General features: G+C 54.5%; 1 protein-coding gene and 1 long non-coding RNA gene across 23 annotated transcripts in view; one reads left to right on the top strand and one right to left on the bottom strand.

The window, feature by feature from the left end:
* Nucleotides 1-10,618, bottom strand: part of BIN1 (bridging integrator 1) — a 58,875-nt gene extending 48,257 nt beyond the window's left edge. For 15 of the 22 annotated variants that reach the window (XM_063631278.1, XM_055261494.2, XM_063631280.1 and 12 more), the window contains exon 1: nt 10,172-10,469. In XM_063631278.1, the coding sequence (XP_063487348.1) occupies nt 10,172-10,255 (84 nt within the window). In that variant the 5' untranslated portion in view covers nt 10,256-10,469. Of the gene's footprint in view, nt 1-10,171 lie in introns of all 22 variants that reach the window. The other 7 variants (XM_063631279.1, XM_055261496.2, XM_063631282.1 and 4 more) reach the window with 5 other exon arrangements.
* Nucleotides 10,619-10,767: 149 nt separating this feature from the next.
* LOC134735597 (uncharacterized) lies at nt 10,768-15,531 on the top strand. The gene is made up of 2 exons (XR_010118835.1): nt 10,768-11,093; nt 11,951-15,531. It is a non-coding gene; the product is annotated as an uncharacterized lncRNA (long non-coding RNA).
* The last annotated feature ends 266 nt before the right edge of the window (nt 15,532-15,797 follow it).

The raw sequence follows: 15,797 nt of genomic DNA, 5'->3' as shown, positions 1-15,797 counted from the left end.
GCCAAAGACCCTCAAGGGGTCTTTCCCACCCAGGCCTCTCTGTGCCATTAGGGCCCCGGCTTGCCCTGGACTCAGGCATCTTGGCCACAGTCCCAGGGAGATGGCGAGCTGAGCAAAGGTCCAAAGAAAGTAGCAGCAGCTGTTGGAAAAAAGGGCTGGGCTGGCAAAGGCTCTCCTGGCACCCACTCCTGCCAGCCCTGTGGTTCCAACAAAGCTTCTCCAGCCACGGGCCTGGTGGAACCCCCTCGCTGCCAGCCACTGCCCCCATCTCCATCCACACAACAGAGACTGCGGCGTCATTCACATTACTGTGCCCACTCCCCACTCGGGGGTCTGCCCTGGAGCCAGGGGTCCCCACAGCTGGTAGGACCACTCCTCTGAGGCCCCTCCCCAGCTCTGACCCAGCTCTGGAACAAAAGGACCCCCATGGCCATCCCAGTCAATGGCCTGGCCACACAGGGCCGTGAATACAGGGGCGCCCTAAAAAGGGTAAGTGGATCCACTGATAGACCTGCCAGCTGCCAGCTCTCCAGGCCCAGCAGCGTCAGCCCTCCAGGTCCAGCAGCGTCACCCCTCCAGGCCCAGCAGCGTCAGCCCTCCAGGCCCAGCAGCGTCAGCCCTCCAGGCCCAGCAGCGTCACCCCTCCAGGCCCAGCAGCGTCACCCCTCCAGGCCCAGCAGCGTCAGCCCTCCAGCCCAGCAGCGTCACTCCTCCAGGCCCAGCAGCGTCACTCCTCGAGGCCCAGCAGCGTCACTCCTCCAGGCCCAGCAGCGTCACTCCTCCAGGCCCAGCAGCATCAGCCCTCCTGGTGTCACCCTGGGCTGTGCGGCAGGTGGAGAAGCAGGCATGCATGGGACAGGGCAGGTACAGGATGTTTTCCACCTGCCCTTCCAGTGACAGATGTCACCTGGCCCCTGTGTCCCCAGCCCTAACAGGGGTGGACTCCAGGCCCAAGCCCTGCCCCAGACCCTGGGCGTGGCTGGATTCTAATCTGGCCCAGGCCACTCCTTCTGGAGACTCCAGGCTCATCCCCTCACCCGAAACCCAGGACAATTAAGATACAGTCCTTGGCTGAGGCCAGACCAGGAGACAGAAGGACAGTTCAGGCAACACGTGAGGAGGGAAGCTGAAGAGCCCAGGGCAGAGCCCGCCTCTCCCAGGGGCCCCAGGCTACAGCCCAGGCCCAGCCTCTGCCCATCTTCGCAAACTCAGGCCCTGAATGGGCCCTGACAAGCACTGTTCCCGCTGCCATCCGAGCATCTCTCCCCACACTACCACCTGCCTCCTTTGCCCTCCGAACTTGGCTCAGGTTCTGAGGAGCCTTCCCTGACTGCCAGGGCCTGAGGGGAAGCCCCTCAGGCTCCAGTGCCCTCCCCAACCCACAGTCCTGGGATGCGTGCTATGTGCAAGGCTGGGAGCTCCTGAGAGCAGGGACCCACAGTGGGCAGGCACGCGACAGAATGACTAAGGGTGTAAATGCAAAGCCATCGCAGCCTCTACCCAAGTGATCTGCAGGCTCCTCGGGGGACTTCATTCAGAGTAAGAAGTTGACCCACAAAACAAGGACCATATTTCAGGAGCCAGCAGGGATGCCCCAGGGGCACTGAGGATGGGGAGGCCTGCAGGGAACGGAAGGCCTGAGCTCCACAGACCCTGGTAGTGATAAATCCTTCCCCCACCCCCAACCCAGTCCCGTGGCAGCTGCTGCAGCCGCCCACTCACTCCCCATAACAATCCGGGCTCAGCCTCCCGACACTGCGGCCTTCACACTGCAGAGGGGAGATGTCCACAGGCTGAAGGCAGCAGTGGGGTCACGAACGCCCACTCCCAGGGGCACCACAGGACAGTCCTCGGTGCCCCAAGGCCACTGTGGCCCCAGGCTCCAAGGCCCAACCGCCCTACTCCCACACCCCATGCTGTTGCTGTGACCCCAGTCCCACCCCACCTGCTGTCGCGCTTGGGATCTGGGTCATGACTGGGGCTGAAGGTGCAGGACTGGGAAGCAGAGGGAAGAGCCTTTGCAAAAAGCCAGCAAAATGTGTCCAAGGACAGCAGCTCTCACAGTGACGTCTGGGTCCAGCAAATCACACTGAACCCCCAGTCAGCACTGCCCAGTACTGCTGTCACCTGAAAGCTTTCTCTTATAGGACAGCCCCCTGCAGAGGACCGAGGCCAAGCCCTATTTGGCATCTGGCCTAAAATCAAGCAGGACTCCTTGGCTGCGCCCGGGCCAATCACAAGAACCCCATTCGTGGGCACCAAGCACTACAGCCACCAGCTCGGGTTAGGCCCCGCCACAGGCCTGAGCAGCTGACCACGGCTGCTTTACCACAGGGGAGTGTGACGAGGAGTGATCCTGGGTCCCTCCAGGGTGGCCGTGGCAGCGTGGGATCTGCACCCACTAGCCTAGCCCCAACCTAAATCCTGCAGACACAGCATCCCTCCCCCTCCCACCCTGCACCCTCAAACCCAGAGAGCCTCCAGGGCCTCTGACAGCCATCAGTGCTGTCTCTCCACTGCCTGAAGAATCCATGCAGCCACATGTGCAACAAGTATGCACCTACTGTGAGCCAAGCTGAGGGGATGAGATGCCTTGGTGACCACAGGGACCAGAGACACATGGGCCTGCGTGGGTCAGGAAGCAAAGCAAAGTGCCCAGAGCATGGGTTTCCCCCCAGGAAGTCTTCCCAGGGTGCGTGTGTGTGCGTGGTAGTGGGGGCAGTGTCAGCAACATGGTTCTTTCCCCCCCAGGAACATTAAAAAACAACTAGTATTACCATCATCTCATTAAAAAATACTGTAGCAATAACAGAAACAAAATTAGAGGGATGTAAGCTTTATTTTTATTTACTTATTTATTTATTTGTTGAGACAGAGTCTCACTCTGTCGCCAGGCTGGAGTGCAGTGACGCGATCTGGGCTCACTGCAACCACCGCCTCCCGGGTTCAAGCAATTCTCCTGCCTCAGCCTCCCAAGTAGCTGGGATTACAGATGCATGCCACTACACCTAGCTAATTTTTGTATTTTTAGTAGAGACAGGGGTTCACCATGTTGGCCAGAATGGTCTTGATCTCTTGACCTTGTGATCTGCCCGCCTCGGCCTCCCAAAGTGGTGGGGTTACAGGCGTGAGCCACTGCGCCTGACCTTTTTTTTTGAGATGGAGTCTCGCTCTGTCGCCCAGGCCAGAGTGCAGTGGTGTGATCTCAGTTCACTGCAACCACCGCCTTGTGGGTTCAAGCGATTCTACTGCCTCAGCCTCCCGAGTAGCTGGGATTACAGGCGCCACCACCATGCCAGGCTAATTTTTGTATTTTTAGTAGAGACGGGGTTTCACCATGTTGGCCAGCTCTGGTCTAGAACTGCTGACTTCAGGGGATCCACCCGTCTCGGCCTCCCAAAGTGCTGGGATTACAGGCATGAGTCACCGCGCCTGGCCAAGAGTGTTCTTTTAGACTGGAATAAACTGGAGACAGCTTTTACTATTTGGGAAAAAACACACAGCGCAGGGTCCTGTCTGTCCTCATTTGCGTCCCATCTCTGGACTTGCACTTAGAAACCCCAGGTGTTCCCATCACCCCAGAGTCTACCACACACTCCAAAGTGCAAGCCTAGACCCCAGGTGGAGCTGAGGGGCTGACAGGGGCCCCAAGTCTTGTTAAATAGGGGAGGGTCTTGGGGACCAAAGTCTGTCACAATGACACCCCTTCACCATCAGGGCTTTATGCAGGGAGTCTGCTGGACGCCTCCATCTCATTTGCTTGTCTCCAAGGCCTTGCCCCAGGCCAGACCCCGCTACTGATCCTACTGACCACAAGGGAGGTGGAAGCCCAGACAGCCCACTGGGGAGTCACACAACCACTCCAGCTTCAGTTTCTTCCTTTGTGGATAGGACGTATAACACTCTCACCTGTCCACAGCGATGATGGCATGCAGCCGGTATGCAGGAAACAATGCCATTATGTTTAAGTTAATATTTGACAAAGGCTTCCCTGGCACAGGAAAAGCCTGCCTTTCTCTCCTCGGCTCCCCAGCCCTGACCCCTGTCAGCCCTTGGCAGGTCCACAACCCTGCGGCCTCTTTAGGAGGTGGCAGCTTCTCAGAAGCCCGGGTGCTGGGCCTCTTCCACAGCACAAGAACAGCAGTAGGCCGAGTCCCTCCAGTGGTCTCCGCAGGAGCAGAACCTGGAGCCCCACCTGAGCGGGCAGCCTCTCCAGCACGTTTCTATTTCATCTTCACCACAGCCCCAGCGGCAGAGATCATGACCCCTGTTTCAGATGAGGAAACCGGGATTTCAAGAATTCAGTGAGACTTGCCCAAGGGTAGGAATGTGCGGGGGAAAGACTCAAACTCATCTGTCTAGAGCTTTCTACCGCACCCAGAGTTGCTGCCTGGCATGAGAATCTTACAAGTGGCCCTGGGCAGCAGAGGCCATCTTTGACGCCCTCCTCCTCTCCTTTAGCAGCCCCTCCTGCCTCCCCCATCCTCCATCCTGGGCAGGAGCCCCTGCCCACCTGCCCTGCACAAACACCCAGCGAGGCTGCACATCTGCACTCTTAATCCTAAAAGGAGGCTTGCCAAAGAGGCAGCTTTAGGAAAACACAACAAACCAGGGTGGCATCCAACAGGAAGCCATCCTCCCGTGGGTGCCCCTCACCTGGGACGGGAGCTGCCCACCTGCCTCTCTCCACCCGATCCACTTGTTGTGTGAGCTCCCACAGTCACGTCCACACCTCAATCCTCAACCCAGCACACTCCTCCCACACGGGACACATGCAGAAAGTCCTGAGGGCAGGCGAGTCCCTGCCTCACCACCCCTCTAAGCACCTGCCACTATACTTGGTGGTTTCTTCACCATCTCTCCTGGTGAGAATGTCAGCTCCAGGAGAGCAGGGGCTTAGTTCTGTTGACTCCTAGGTCCCCACTCCCTAGAACAGTGCCCAGTGTATGGTGGTGCTCAATATTTGTTGCATGAATAAAGGAATGAATATACAAACTTCATCATATGCCAGTGGTGAAAAGTTAAGCCCAGAGACAGGAAAAAACTTACAGTTTATGGTGGGAGTAGTCAAGATTCACTCTAAAGCTGTCTGATTCCCAAGCCCCAACCCTCCACCCCTGTACGCTGCACCCACACACATGCATGCACGTACACTCACTGCCCCGGGTCTGTGAGCGTCATAAGCCCGATCAGCTCCAGGCTCAGGAGGGATTAGCTGTCTATAGAGGCCTGTAATGGACACTCTGGGGACAGGGGTTAGGAAGTGGGGCCATGCAGGAAGAGGGTGCCCCATGTGGGCTCAAGGTGCCGCTCTGCCACAGAGCTGGCATTCAACCAACACTTGCTATGCCCCAAGCACGTGCCTAGGGCTTTACTTTCCACAACACTGTGTGAAGAGGAACCGTTCTTATCCCCTATTTGATACATGAAGAAACAGGGCTCAGTAAGGGTCCGCAGCACGTCAGGGAAACCCAGAGCCTGTGCACTCTCTGCTGTTCCTTACAGAGATATGAGGACAGAGGGCCTACCTCCAAGGGTAGGACTCAGGGACAGTCACGCAGCTCATAAGGGACCAGCTGGGCCAGACGCTGAGTCCAGGGGCAAGGACCTGGTCAGATGCCAGTAAGAAGGGAGCCCCGATGTGGTGATCTTGAAGAAGGTGCAGAGAGTTCAAGCCTCAGCTTCTCCGAGAATCCTTGGGATCCATAGATCTTCCTGGCCTTCACAACTTCATGAAATCTGGAGGGAATCTACCACCCAGGCACCCCTTCTCTTCAGAGAGCTAGCATCTTCAATGTCCTCACCCCTCTCTCCACACCTTGGACCATGCCTGCACCTCCTGGAATGCCTTCTCCTTCCCCATGCCCCATGCAGCCTACCAAGCTCCCTTTCTCTGTCTCCCTGGACAAGTAGCCTGGGCCTGGCTTGGTCCCTGTATGAGCCAGAAGGCTGTACTCCGGCCATCCAGGGCCCCTGGGGGATTGGGGAAGTCTAGAAGCCATGCTTCCAACCTCCCACGCCACATGCCTTTACCGAACACCCAAGAACCCCCACACACCTGGGCCCACCCACAGAAGATGCCCAGCTCAGAAGCCTTCCCTGCAGGGTGAGATGAACCATCTACATAAGTAACTCGGGTCCAGGGGAAGCTGAGAGTAGAGAGATACAGGAAGAGCCTGGGCAAGTTCAGAGGGAAGAGGCCCAGAGCAGGGAGGTACAGACAGAGACAGAGAAAAAGACAAGACAGCAGCCGGCAGGGAAGAACCTCAGACATTCAAGGACAGAAGGACAGAGATGGGCTCCAAGATGGACAGAGATGGAAATGTGGGTAGAGGGGGGCAACTTTGTGCTAGGGCCTGGGAAGGGGGTGGGACCCCTGCAAAGTCAGTGGCCAAGGTGAGGAGACCAGGGCCTCTGGGTGGGCTCCCAGTGCCGTCACTGAGGGCCTAGGTGACTTGGGCAGGTGGCTGGGCCTGCCTATGCCCCCATTGTCCTTTCTATTACAGGGACCATGCACCCACTCTCCGGTGTAGCAGTGCTGCCTCTAAGGTTGCTGCAAAGATAAGGCTTGGTGTACAGGCCTGGCTCCTCCGGAGGCGGCTAAGGTGGCTACTGCGTGAGGAGACCTTGACCACGCAGCTGAGCATAGTGCAATTCATGGCCATGCATCAAGGCTCTAGGAATCGCCACCACTGCACCTTCCTTTAGCGAGCCTCTTCTCGGCATGTCAGCGCTGTGCTGTGCACTGACAACCCTGGGCCCTCCCTCCGCCCAGCTGGCCCTCCCCACTGTCCAGCCTGCACCCCTCCAGCATGCTCAAGACCTGCCGGGAGGGAGGGACAGCATGCACACTCCCACCCTGCCAGAGCCTTCCTCCTGTGCTGTCAGCCCAGCGCGGCCAGAGCAAGGCCCAGCTCCGTCAGGCCGGCTCCATGAGGACTCCCAAGCTGTGGGCCTTCAGGGGCCAGCAGGCCAGATCCCCACCCCTTCAGCTGTCCTTCTCCCCAGGCGCCCCATCCCGCGAGGGGCCCAGCCTGCCAACCTCTAATCCTCCCCGTCATCTGACCCAGGCTCCACCCTACATTGGCTTTGCCTAGCCACCCTTCTGAGGCCCAAAAATGGACACAATCATTTATAGAGGGTTCGACAAGCCAAACGCAATGGGAAGATGACCTCACAGAGCCCACAGGCTCAAGCTCCCAGCACACACAGTGCACCCCAGGCATTCCGGGGGCAGTGGCCAGGGGGCCAGGAGCAATGGTGCCATGCTGGCAGGCCCTGGCAACCCTTCCAATTTATTCTCATACCCTCCTCACACCAAGGCCACAGGCCATGGGACCTTCAAGAAAAAGCTCCAGACAGGCCAGAGCCACATGCACCCTGCCTGAGACAGCATCGGGGTGGGGCTCAGCCCAGGAGGCACCGGGCCTGTGTCCAGGCAGGATTTGATGAATGAGTGATGGCAGAGAACAAACAACACAAATCAATCCACCATCAGCCTGCGTCGGGCCCAAATCCCTTGTTCAAACACATTCACTAAGCACCGACTGGGGCCAGGTAACATCCTCAATGCACACACCTGGATGTGCCCTGCCCTGCCCTGCCCTCAGGGAGCAGCCAGACCAGTGGTGGAGGCAGGAGGGTCAACAGGTAACAACAATCAAAAAAGAGCTGGCTTGGGGACCCTAGGGCCCACGGTACAAGAGTGCAGGCTGCCCTTGACCACACTGTCACCCTCACAGTCTGGATGTTTGGGCTGGAAGTGGATGTGGGAAGGCTGGGGGGAGAAGGGTGGATGCAAGATACAGGCCCTTCTTCCTACACCAGGACGCCAGAACTTGCCCAGCCTCCCAGCACAGCTCCTGCCATCCTTGCTCAGGAAACACCTTCCTGTGGCCACAGGGAAACTGTAATTGCCCCATTACCCATTGATTTCACCAAGGCAAGGTAGGTATAGTGGTGGGGCTGCCTGTAAGACTAGGATTCCAGTTTCATTGACAGTGGGAGTTAGATGCGGCACGGATCACCAACAAAAGACACTGAGGATGACCCTCCAGTGATGGCACAGACTCTACAGGAAGGCACACACCAGAGGCTGCTATGGGTTGAGGCATGGGGCTTCCTGGGAGCAGGGCCTTCATCCCAAAGGGAGGGGAAGGCTACTTTCAGAGACCTGGCCTGGATGCCTGTCGTGATGGTCATGCTGCCTTGGTTTCTGATGCGGGGAGGGTCCGTAACTAGTCTCCGGCTGGCAGAGAGCATCTGGAACACTAAACTCCAGTCCCAGGAAGCCCGGCATGGGCAAGGTCAGCTGTTGGCCAAGACCAACATGCATAGCTGACCAGCTGTCAGCCAACTGCCCGTGGCCACGGAACAGGCGCTCAAGAGAGAGGGATGGTGGCTCAGGAGCTCAGTGATACATCACCACCTCCTTGGAGGGGACACAGCCCATGCCTACTGCCCCGAGAATGACATCAAAGATGCTGCTGCAGAGAAAAGACAACCAGGGCAAAGGGGACACACCAAGAGCCTTGGGGAGCCAGGAAGGGGTGGGACACCAGTGGGATGGGGGCAGGGAACGCATCTCAGCTAACCTCGCTTCCCATTCATCTCCCAGGACCTTTAGGTAAGGAAGCAGGCTCTGGCCCAGGGCTGCCTGCTCCAGGCACCCAGATGGATTACCCAGTCATGGCAGCCTGGAGCAGGGGTGACTGCATCTGTGCTGCCACCACCCCACCCCACAACCTGAAGTCTTCCCAGCCCCCAGCCAGCTATTCCTGGGGCTTTAATCCCTCCCCCCTCCTCCTCCTCCTCCTTCTCCTCCTCCCCCCCCCCCCCCGGGGTCGGGGGTTGGGGAGCTGGGTCTGGGCAAATCTGGAGCTTGGCTGAGGGCCCTTCCTTCAATGCACACCCACCCACCTCCTTAGCCAGGAAACACAGGGATGAGCAGTAGGCCTCTGAGGGAGGTATGGGGAAGCTCTAGGCGCCCCCCTCTGCCCCCTCCCCCAGCAATCACGTGGTTGCATCCTTAGGGAGCCCGCAGGTCTCAGAAGCAAAAGTCATTGTTTATAAACAGACACCAGGCCTGGCAGGGGAAGGCCGGCCTGTCCCTGCGCCTCCACCCGGCGGCCGCGCAGCGGGTGGGAGAGGGGGCAGGCCTGGCCGCGGGGCACTGGGGGGCCACCCTGGCAGAAACACAGATTCTGCAATCTCAGATTTCAGAGTTGGAGTCGGCAGGGGAAGTGGCGTCAGCAGCTGGCGTGATCCAATTCAATAAACCAGAGGTGGCTTGGGATAGACAGCTGACCGGGTGCAGACCCCCGCCCCTCAATCCCTGCATTTCCTGCACGCTCTGGGCACCCTGGGAGGCCCCGGTTCCATCCCCTACTCCAGCTCTCCGCGAGGAGGGGTCGGGATTCCTGTGGCGCCTTCCACGCCCCTCCTCCAGGCCAGCTCCCCACCCGGCCGTGGGCTCCCAAAGCCAGTCCCGCCACCCGCTCCTCGGCCGCCGGAAACGCTAAGCCCCTGCTGGGGCGAGGGCACCTCCTTGCGGGGCTGGCTCCGGCTCCCGGTGGGACCGGGCTGGGCGGGAGCTTCCAGGCCGCAGGAACCTCTCGGGAAAGGAAACCCAATCCCTCCTTCGGTCCGCGGAGAACGAAAGTGGAGAAGCAGTGGGAAGGAAGGAACTGCGGGTGCCGGTTCGAGAAGCAGCCTTCGGAGTCCGGGGCAATAGTGGCCCAGGGGGGCAGAGGGACATACTCCTTCTCGCCCCGAGCGCCGGCCCCGCCTGGGTTGCCTGCATGGGCCTGGAGAGCTGAGGGTCACCACCTGGCCTCCCAGCCTCCCGGCCCTTGGCCTCCAAAGCGGGTTAGCCTGGAGCGCGCACCTGAGAAGAGCCTGAAGCAGGGCCGGCCACTGCTGTGCAGCCGAGTCACGAAGGTGCAAAGCGGGGCCCTTTTCTGCCGCGGCCGGGTGTGGGGAGACAGAGGACGCAAATCTAAGAGGGCACCCAGAGCACCGGGGGACGCAGCCTGGGGACCTCGAAGCCCCTCGAAAGCGCTCCTCTAGAGGTAACAGCACCAGATCCTGGCGGAGGACCAGGCCCCGGGGTCGGAGGATAGGGGGACAGGTGGCCGGGACTCCGCGGCGGCTGTGGCTCCGGCTCGCTCACCTTCTCCTGCGCGCGGGTGAGCTTCTTCTGCACGTTGCTGGCGATCTTTCCCGCCGTCACCCCCTTACTGCCCATTTCTGCCATCGCGGCGCAGGCCTCGCCTGGTGGCAGGGGCCGATCTCGCGCGGGGAGATATTGCGCGCCGCGCTCCCAGCCCCCAGCCCCGGCCGCGCGTCCAGACCCGCTGCCGCTCCACGCCGCGCACCCGACAGCGGAGCCAACTGACGGAGGCGGAGCGTGCGCCGGACGGGCGAGCGAGCCAGCGAGCGACGCGGGGACAGAGGGAGGGAGAGGGGAGGGGCCGGGCCTCAGGCCGCGGTCGGCGCCCCCCGCCAGCCCCCTCCGGACAATAAGCTGCCTTTTAAAGGGCCACTCTGGGCGCCGGCACTGCCAGGTCCGCGAGGAGGGAGGGGCGCGCGCGGCGCTGGGGCTGCGGCGAGCGGGACTCCCCTGACGCTCCAGCGACACCGCCCCGGGGCGGGGACTAATCCGCGGGCCTGGCGTCTTGGTCTTCCCCGCAAGCAGTAACCTCCGGCAACCCAGGAAAGGAGACTAGGTGGAGAAGAGGAGTGCTTTCGAAATCAAAGAGAAAGTGCGGCGAAGGGGGTGCGGCCTTGGAGCTGCGGCTACAGGGAGAGCGCGCCGGGAGCCCCCTCCTTTTCCGGGGCTCACCTCCCACCCGGTTCCCGACGCTCCGCCTCCTCCCAGCCTTCGGCGCTCGGGTTTTCGCCCGGATCCCCTGGGCGCCTCCGGGACGTCTCCACATCTTTGCCTTCCGCGCCTAGCGCAGTACCAACCGGTGCTTGGTCTTCCCGTTCGCTAAAAACTTATTATAACAACAACAACCTAGCATTACTGAGTGCTTACTGTGTACTAAGTGACTTGACAGGCATTATTTCATTCGGTCTCCGTGGCCCTAGAGGTAGGTGCTATTACTGTTCCTACTTTACAACCACGGCGCCGGGATCAGGGAACGAGATCTCTGCCTCTATCTCCCAGGTGCTCCACCACCATACGCCGGGTTGTCTCCTACACCCGGCAGGAAGGAATGATTAATGATCATTATTCCTGGAGAAGATAAGATTATTGCTAACCAGCTTTGCCAATAGACCAATGACACTTCTTTTAAGTTAATAAATACGTATTAAGTCTGCTGATACCCACCCCCATTCAGCAGCACTTTGCTGCCCCTGGAAATTTCTCAAGAACTATTGATTGAGTTGAGCAGAGAGATTGGTCCCGCTGAAGAGGCCTAGACGTGCCTGGTGCACACACAGGAGCCAGGGCCAGGGCCTGCAGGACCCGCAGCGGTCAGAGGAGCAGAGCTGGCCAGGGCCAGAGGTCCCTGAGAGGCTTTGTACAAACAGAGAACCTTTGTACAAACAGAGAAACCGAGTCCCAGGAATGAGTTCAGCCTGAGTTCACACAGGCCATTCCCTCTTCCCTGGAAGGCCCTCCTGCTCTTTCTCCGGCCACTCGGGGTTCTTCCACCACCGCTCAGTGCTGCCCCATGGCCCAGTGTGTTCATCTGTCTTCTTCCGGGCCTGTTATCATGATATCCCTTGGTATCCCACTGGGGACTGGTTCCAGCACATCCGTGGATACTAAAATCCAGGAATGCTCAAGTCCCTCATGTGAATTGACACAGTATCTGCATAGAGCCTACACAAATCCTCCAAAATACTTAAAATTATCTCTAGATTCTTGTAATAGCTAATACAATTTAAATACTATGCAAATAGTTGTTAACGCTGTTTTTTTTTTTTTTTTTTTTTTTAGACAGAGTCTCGCTCTGTCGCCAGTCTAGAGTGCGGTGGCGCGATATGGGCTCACTGCAACCTCCGCCTCCCGGGTTCAAGTGATTCTCCTCCGTCAGCCTCCTGAGCAGCTGGGACTACAGGCACGTGCCACCATGCTCAGCTAATTTTTGTATTTTTAGTAGAGACGGAGTTTCACCATGTTGGCCAAGATGGTCTCCATCTCCTGACCTCGTGATCTGCCCGCCTCGGCCTCCCAAAGTGCCGGGATTATAGATGTGAGCCACCGCGCCCTGTCTTGTTTTTTATTTATATTATTTTATTGTTGTAGTCTTACTTTTTATTGTATTTTTCCAAATATTTTCAATCCACAGTTGGTTGGATCCATGGATGCCCAACCCACAGATATAGACGGCTGACTGTATTCTTATTCTGCAGGAAGACAGACTGAGGCGCCGCTGATGTAGGTCACACAGACAGCAAATGATAAGCAGAGATTCTGCATCAAGACTTCCTGCGCCAAAGCCCTCAAAAGCACCAAGCGCTGCATGAGTGAAAAGCATCTGTCAAAATTATTATAAACTCATGCCCGATTCGTGAGTCACAAAAGCAAAACCTACACAGTCTGGGCTTCTAAAGCAGCTTCCTCCTAAAAGCTCAACATGCTTTCAGCTCATGATCTCCTTCCTCCTCATTTTCTGTTGGTCGTTTTTCTAACCATTCTCTAAAAGCGATTTCTTCCAACACTCCTCTGAGGAAAGGAGGAAATGAGCAAAGTCAAATTGCATTACAGTCAGCCCCCAGGGAACAGTGGGAGATTCTGCTTCACTGGACTCTGGTGTTTCTAAATATCGCTTGACAGAAAAATTGGAAGCAACAGAAGTGTTCATTAGAGGGATGGGGTCAGCTGTGACAGCACAGCCACAGGAGGGGCCACTGGCAATCATTTAAAACAACCATTACCGAGACTCTGTAGCAACAAGAAAATAATGCTTAGGGCATAATTATGAAGGAAAGGAAAAGATAGGAAATTGTACTTACAATCATATAAAAATAAATTAAAATAAATTAAAAGCTCATGATCAATGTCTTGAAAGAACAATGCATAAAGGAAGCAAGATGTGTAGGGTCCAGGCATTAAGGCTGTCTTCTTTCCCCCTTAATTTCCTAAATATTCTATAATATGACATAATGCCTTGCCTATAATCCCAACACTTTGGGAGGCCAAGGCAGGCGGATCACTTGAGGTTGGAAGTTCGAGACCAGCCTAACCAACATGGAGAAACCCTGTCTTTACTAAAAATACAAAATTAGCCGGGCGTTGTGGTGCATGCCTGTAAGCCCAGCTACTCGGAAGGCTGAGGCAGGAGAATCGCTTGAACCCGGGAAGCAGAGGTTGCGGTGAGCCGAGGTCGAACCATTGCACTCCAGCCTGGGCAACGAGAGCAAAACTCCATCTCAAAAAAAAAAAAGAATCACAGCTCTGTTTTTTTAGAGACGATTCTTTATCAGATCGCTAGATTAGAAAGACATTTCTAAACACAAAAGCACTGGAGAATATATTGAAATTTTAAAATGCTTGCTTTGAGGTACATAAAAATTAAAATTCTTAAACTTCAGAAAATACCATAAAAACATAGGATAAAAGTTTGGGAGGAAATGATCTAAAAATGTTAGTACAAGTTCAAGGGGTAGAATGTAGATTTTTACTTTTTTCGTATAATTTTCTATAGTACTTTTTTTTTTTTTTTTTACCATGACAGCCCGTTATTTTAACTACCAGGAAAAGAGTTATTCCCATTGTGAAAATAAGTTTGACATAAAAACTAAACTGTAAGAAACTAGGGAGAATTTTTTTGGCAATAAAATAGAACTCTTACAAATTCATAAGAAAAACATTAATACCCCAATATACAGTGGACAATTTATAAAATTGTATATTCAAATAATTAATAAATAGGTTTTTGAAAGTCATACTTACCAGAAAAAAAGAAAGGTTCATTAAATCAATGAAATACCATTTCTGTTTTCATTTTCGTCAAATCAACAAATTATTTTTTAAATTATGTTACTTAATAAAACCATAGAGACAGAAACTCTCACATTCTACTTCTGAGAGTGTAAACAGATAACAGAATTTCTAGAAAGCAATCTTGTAATAGAATAAGGATAACCAAAATATCCATATTCTTCCACCTTATAATTCCAAGTCTACGATATAATTCAAAAATTTGGCAAAGCTTTCACCACACAGATGTTCATCACGTTATTTATAATAATGCAAAACTGAACACATCTAAATATTACCACCTGAATGCCGAATGACTAACTCAACTATGGTATGGCCATATATGAAATGTTTACTAAAAGAATATGTTCTTGAAGTTTCTCATGATAGGGAAATGTGATGTTAACAGAATAATACAGTTTCATATAAACAGGATCGTGCCGGCCACTATCCAAAACGTGACTGATGTCTCCGGGTGGAGCCATTCGGGGTGGGTTTTTTTTCTCCTACTTCTTTTTCTTTTTATTTTCCATACTTTGTACATGTACTCTTTTTGTCTTCAGAAAGAAGTGCTATTAAAAATACAAATTGAAACGAGGACAATGTCCCCTGGGGCAATAGTTGGGAAACCTCAGTGTGGCAAAATAGAAAGATAAAGCACACAGGCAGAGGGTGTGTGCTGTGCATCTAAACGGTGAGGGTTGATGAAGCCATGTTTCTGTGTTTGTTTGCTTATTTGTTTTAAATAGACTTTATTTTTATTTATTTATTTATTTATTTATTTTTGAGACGAAGTCTCGCTCTTGTACCCCAGGCTGGAGTGCAATGGCTCAATCTCAGCTCACTGCAACCTCTGCCTCTCAGGTTCAAGTGATTCTCCTGCCTCAGCCCCCCGAGTACCTGGGATTACAGGCGCCCACCACCATACCCAGCTCATTTTTGTATTTTTAGTAGAGATGGGTTTTCACCATGTTGGCCAGGCTTTTAGAACACTTTTAGGTTCAGACCAAAAGTGAGCAGAAGGCACAGAGATTTCCCATAACCTTTGCCCCACGCATGCACAACCCCCCTCACTATTAACATCCACAGCACAGTGGGACATTTGTTACAACTGAGGCACCTCCGTTGATGCATAATTATCCGCCATAGTTCATCGTTTATGTGAGAACTCACTCTTGGCTTGTACGTTCTATGGGTCTGGGCAAGTGTACCATGGTACATGTCTACTATTAGAGTACCATATAGAATAGTTTCACTGCCCTAAGAATCCTCTGTGCTCTGCCTGTTCATCCCTCCCTCCATCCCCCAGCCCCTGGCAACCACTGATCTTTTTCCTGTCTCCACAGTTTAGCCTTTTCTAGAATGCCATATCATTGGGACCAGTTTGTACCCTTTTCAGACTGTCTTCTTTCACTTAGCAATATGCATCTAAGTTTCCTCCATGTCTCTTCATGGCTTGATCGTTTCCTTTGGCACTGAGTAATGTTCCATTTTCTGGATGCGCCACACTTTGTTTACCCACTCACCTATTGCAGAACATCTTGGTTGCTTCTAAGTTCAGGCTATTATGAATAAAGCTGCTATAAATATCCATGTGCAGGTTTTTGTGTGGACATAAGTGTTTGACTCCTTTGGGTAAATATCAAGAAGCATCATGGCTGCATCGTATGGTAAAAGTGTGTTTAGTTCTGTAAGGAACTGTCAAATTGTCTTTCAAAGTGGCTGGACTATTTTGCATTCTCACCAGCAATGAATGAAAGTACCTGTTGCTCCATCCAAATCCTTGAAAGCATTTGGTGTTCCGGACTTTGGCCATTCTAATAGGTATGTAATGATATCTCATTGTCGTTTGGGAAATGAT

The sequence above is a fragment of the Symphalangus syndactylus genome, chromosome 22 (assembly GCF_028878055.3).
Source record: "Symphalangus syndactylus isolate Jambi chromosome 22, NHGRI_mSymSyn1-v2.1_pri, whole genome shotgun sequence".
In the NCBI taxonomy this organism is placed as follows: Eukaryota; Metazoa; Chordata; class Mammalia; order Primates; family Hylobatidae; genus Symphalangus; species Symphalangus syndactylus.
The sequence above is the reverse complement of the archived record's forward strand: the minus strand, read 5'-3'. Positions and strand labels throughout refer to the sequence as shown.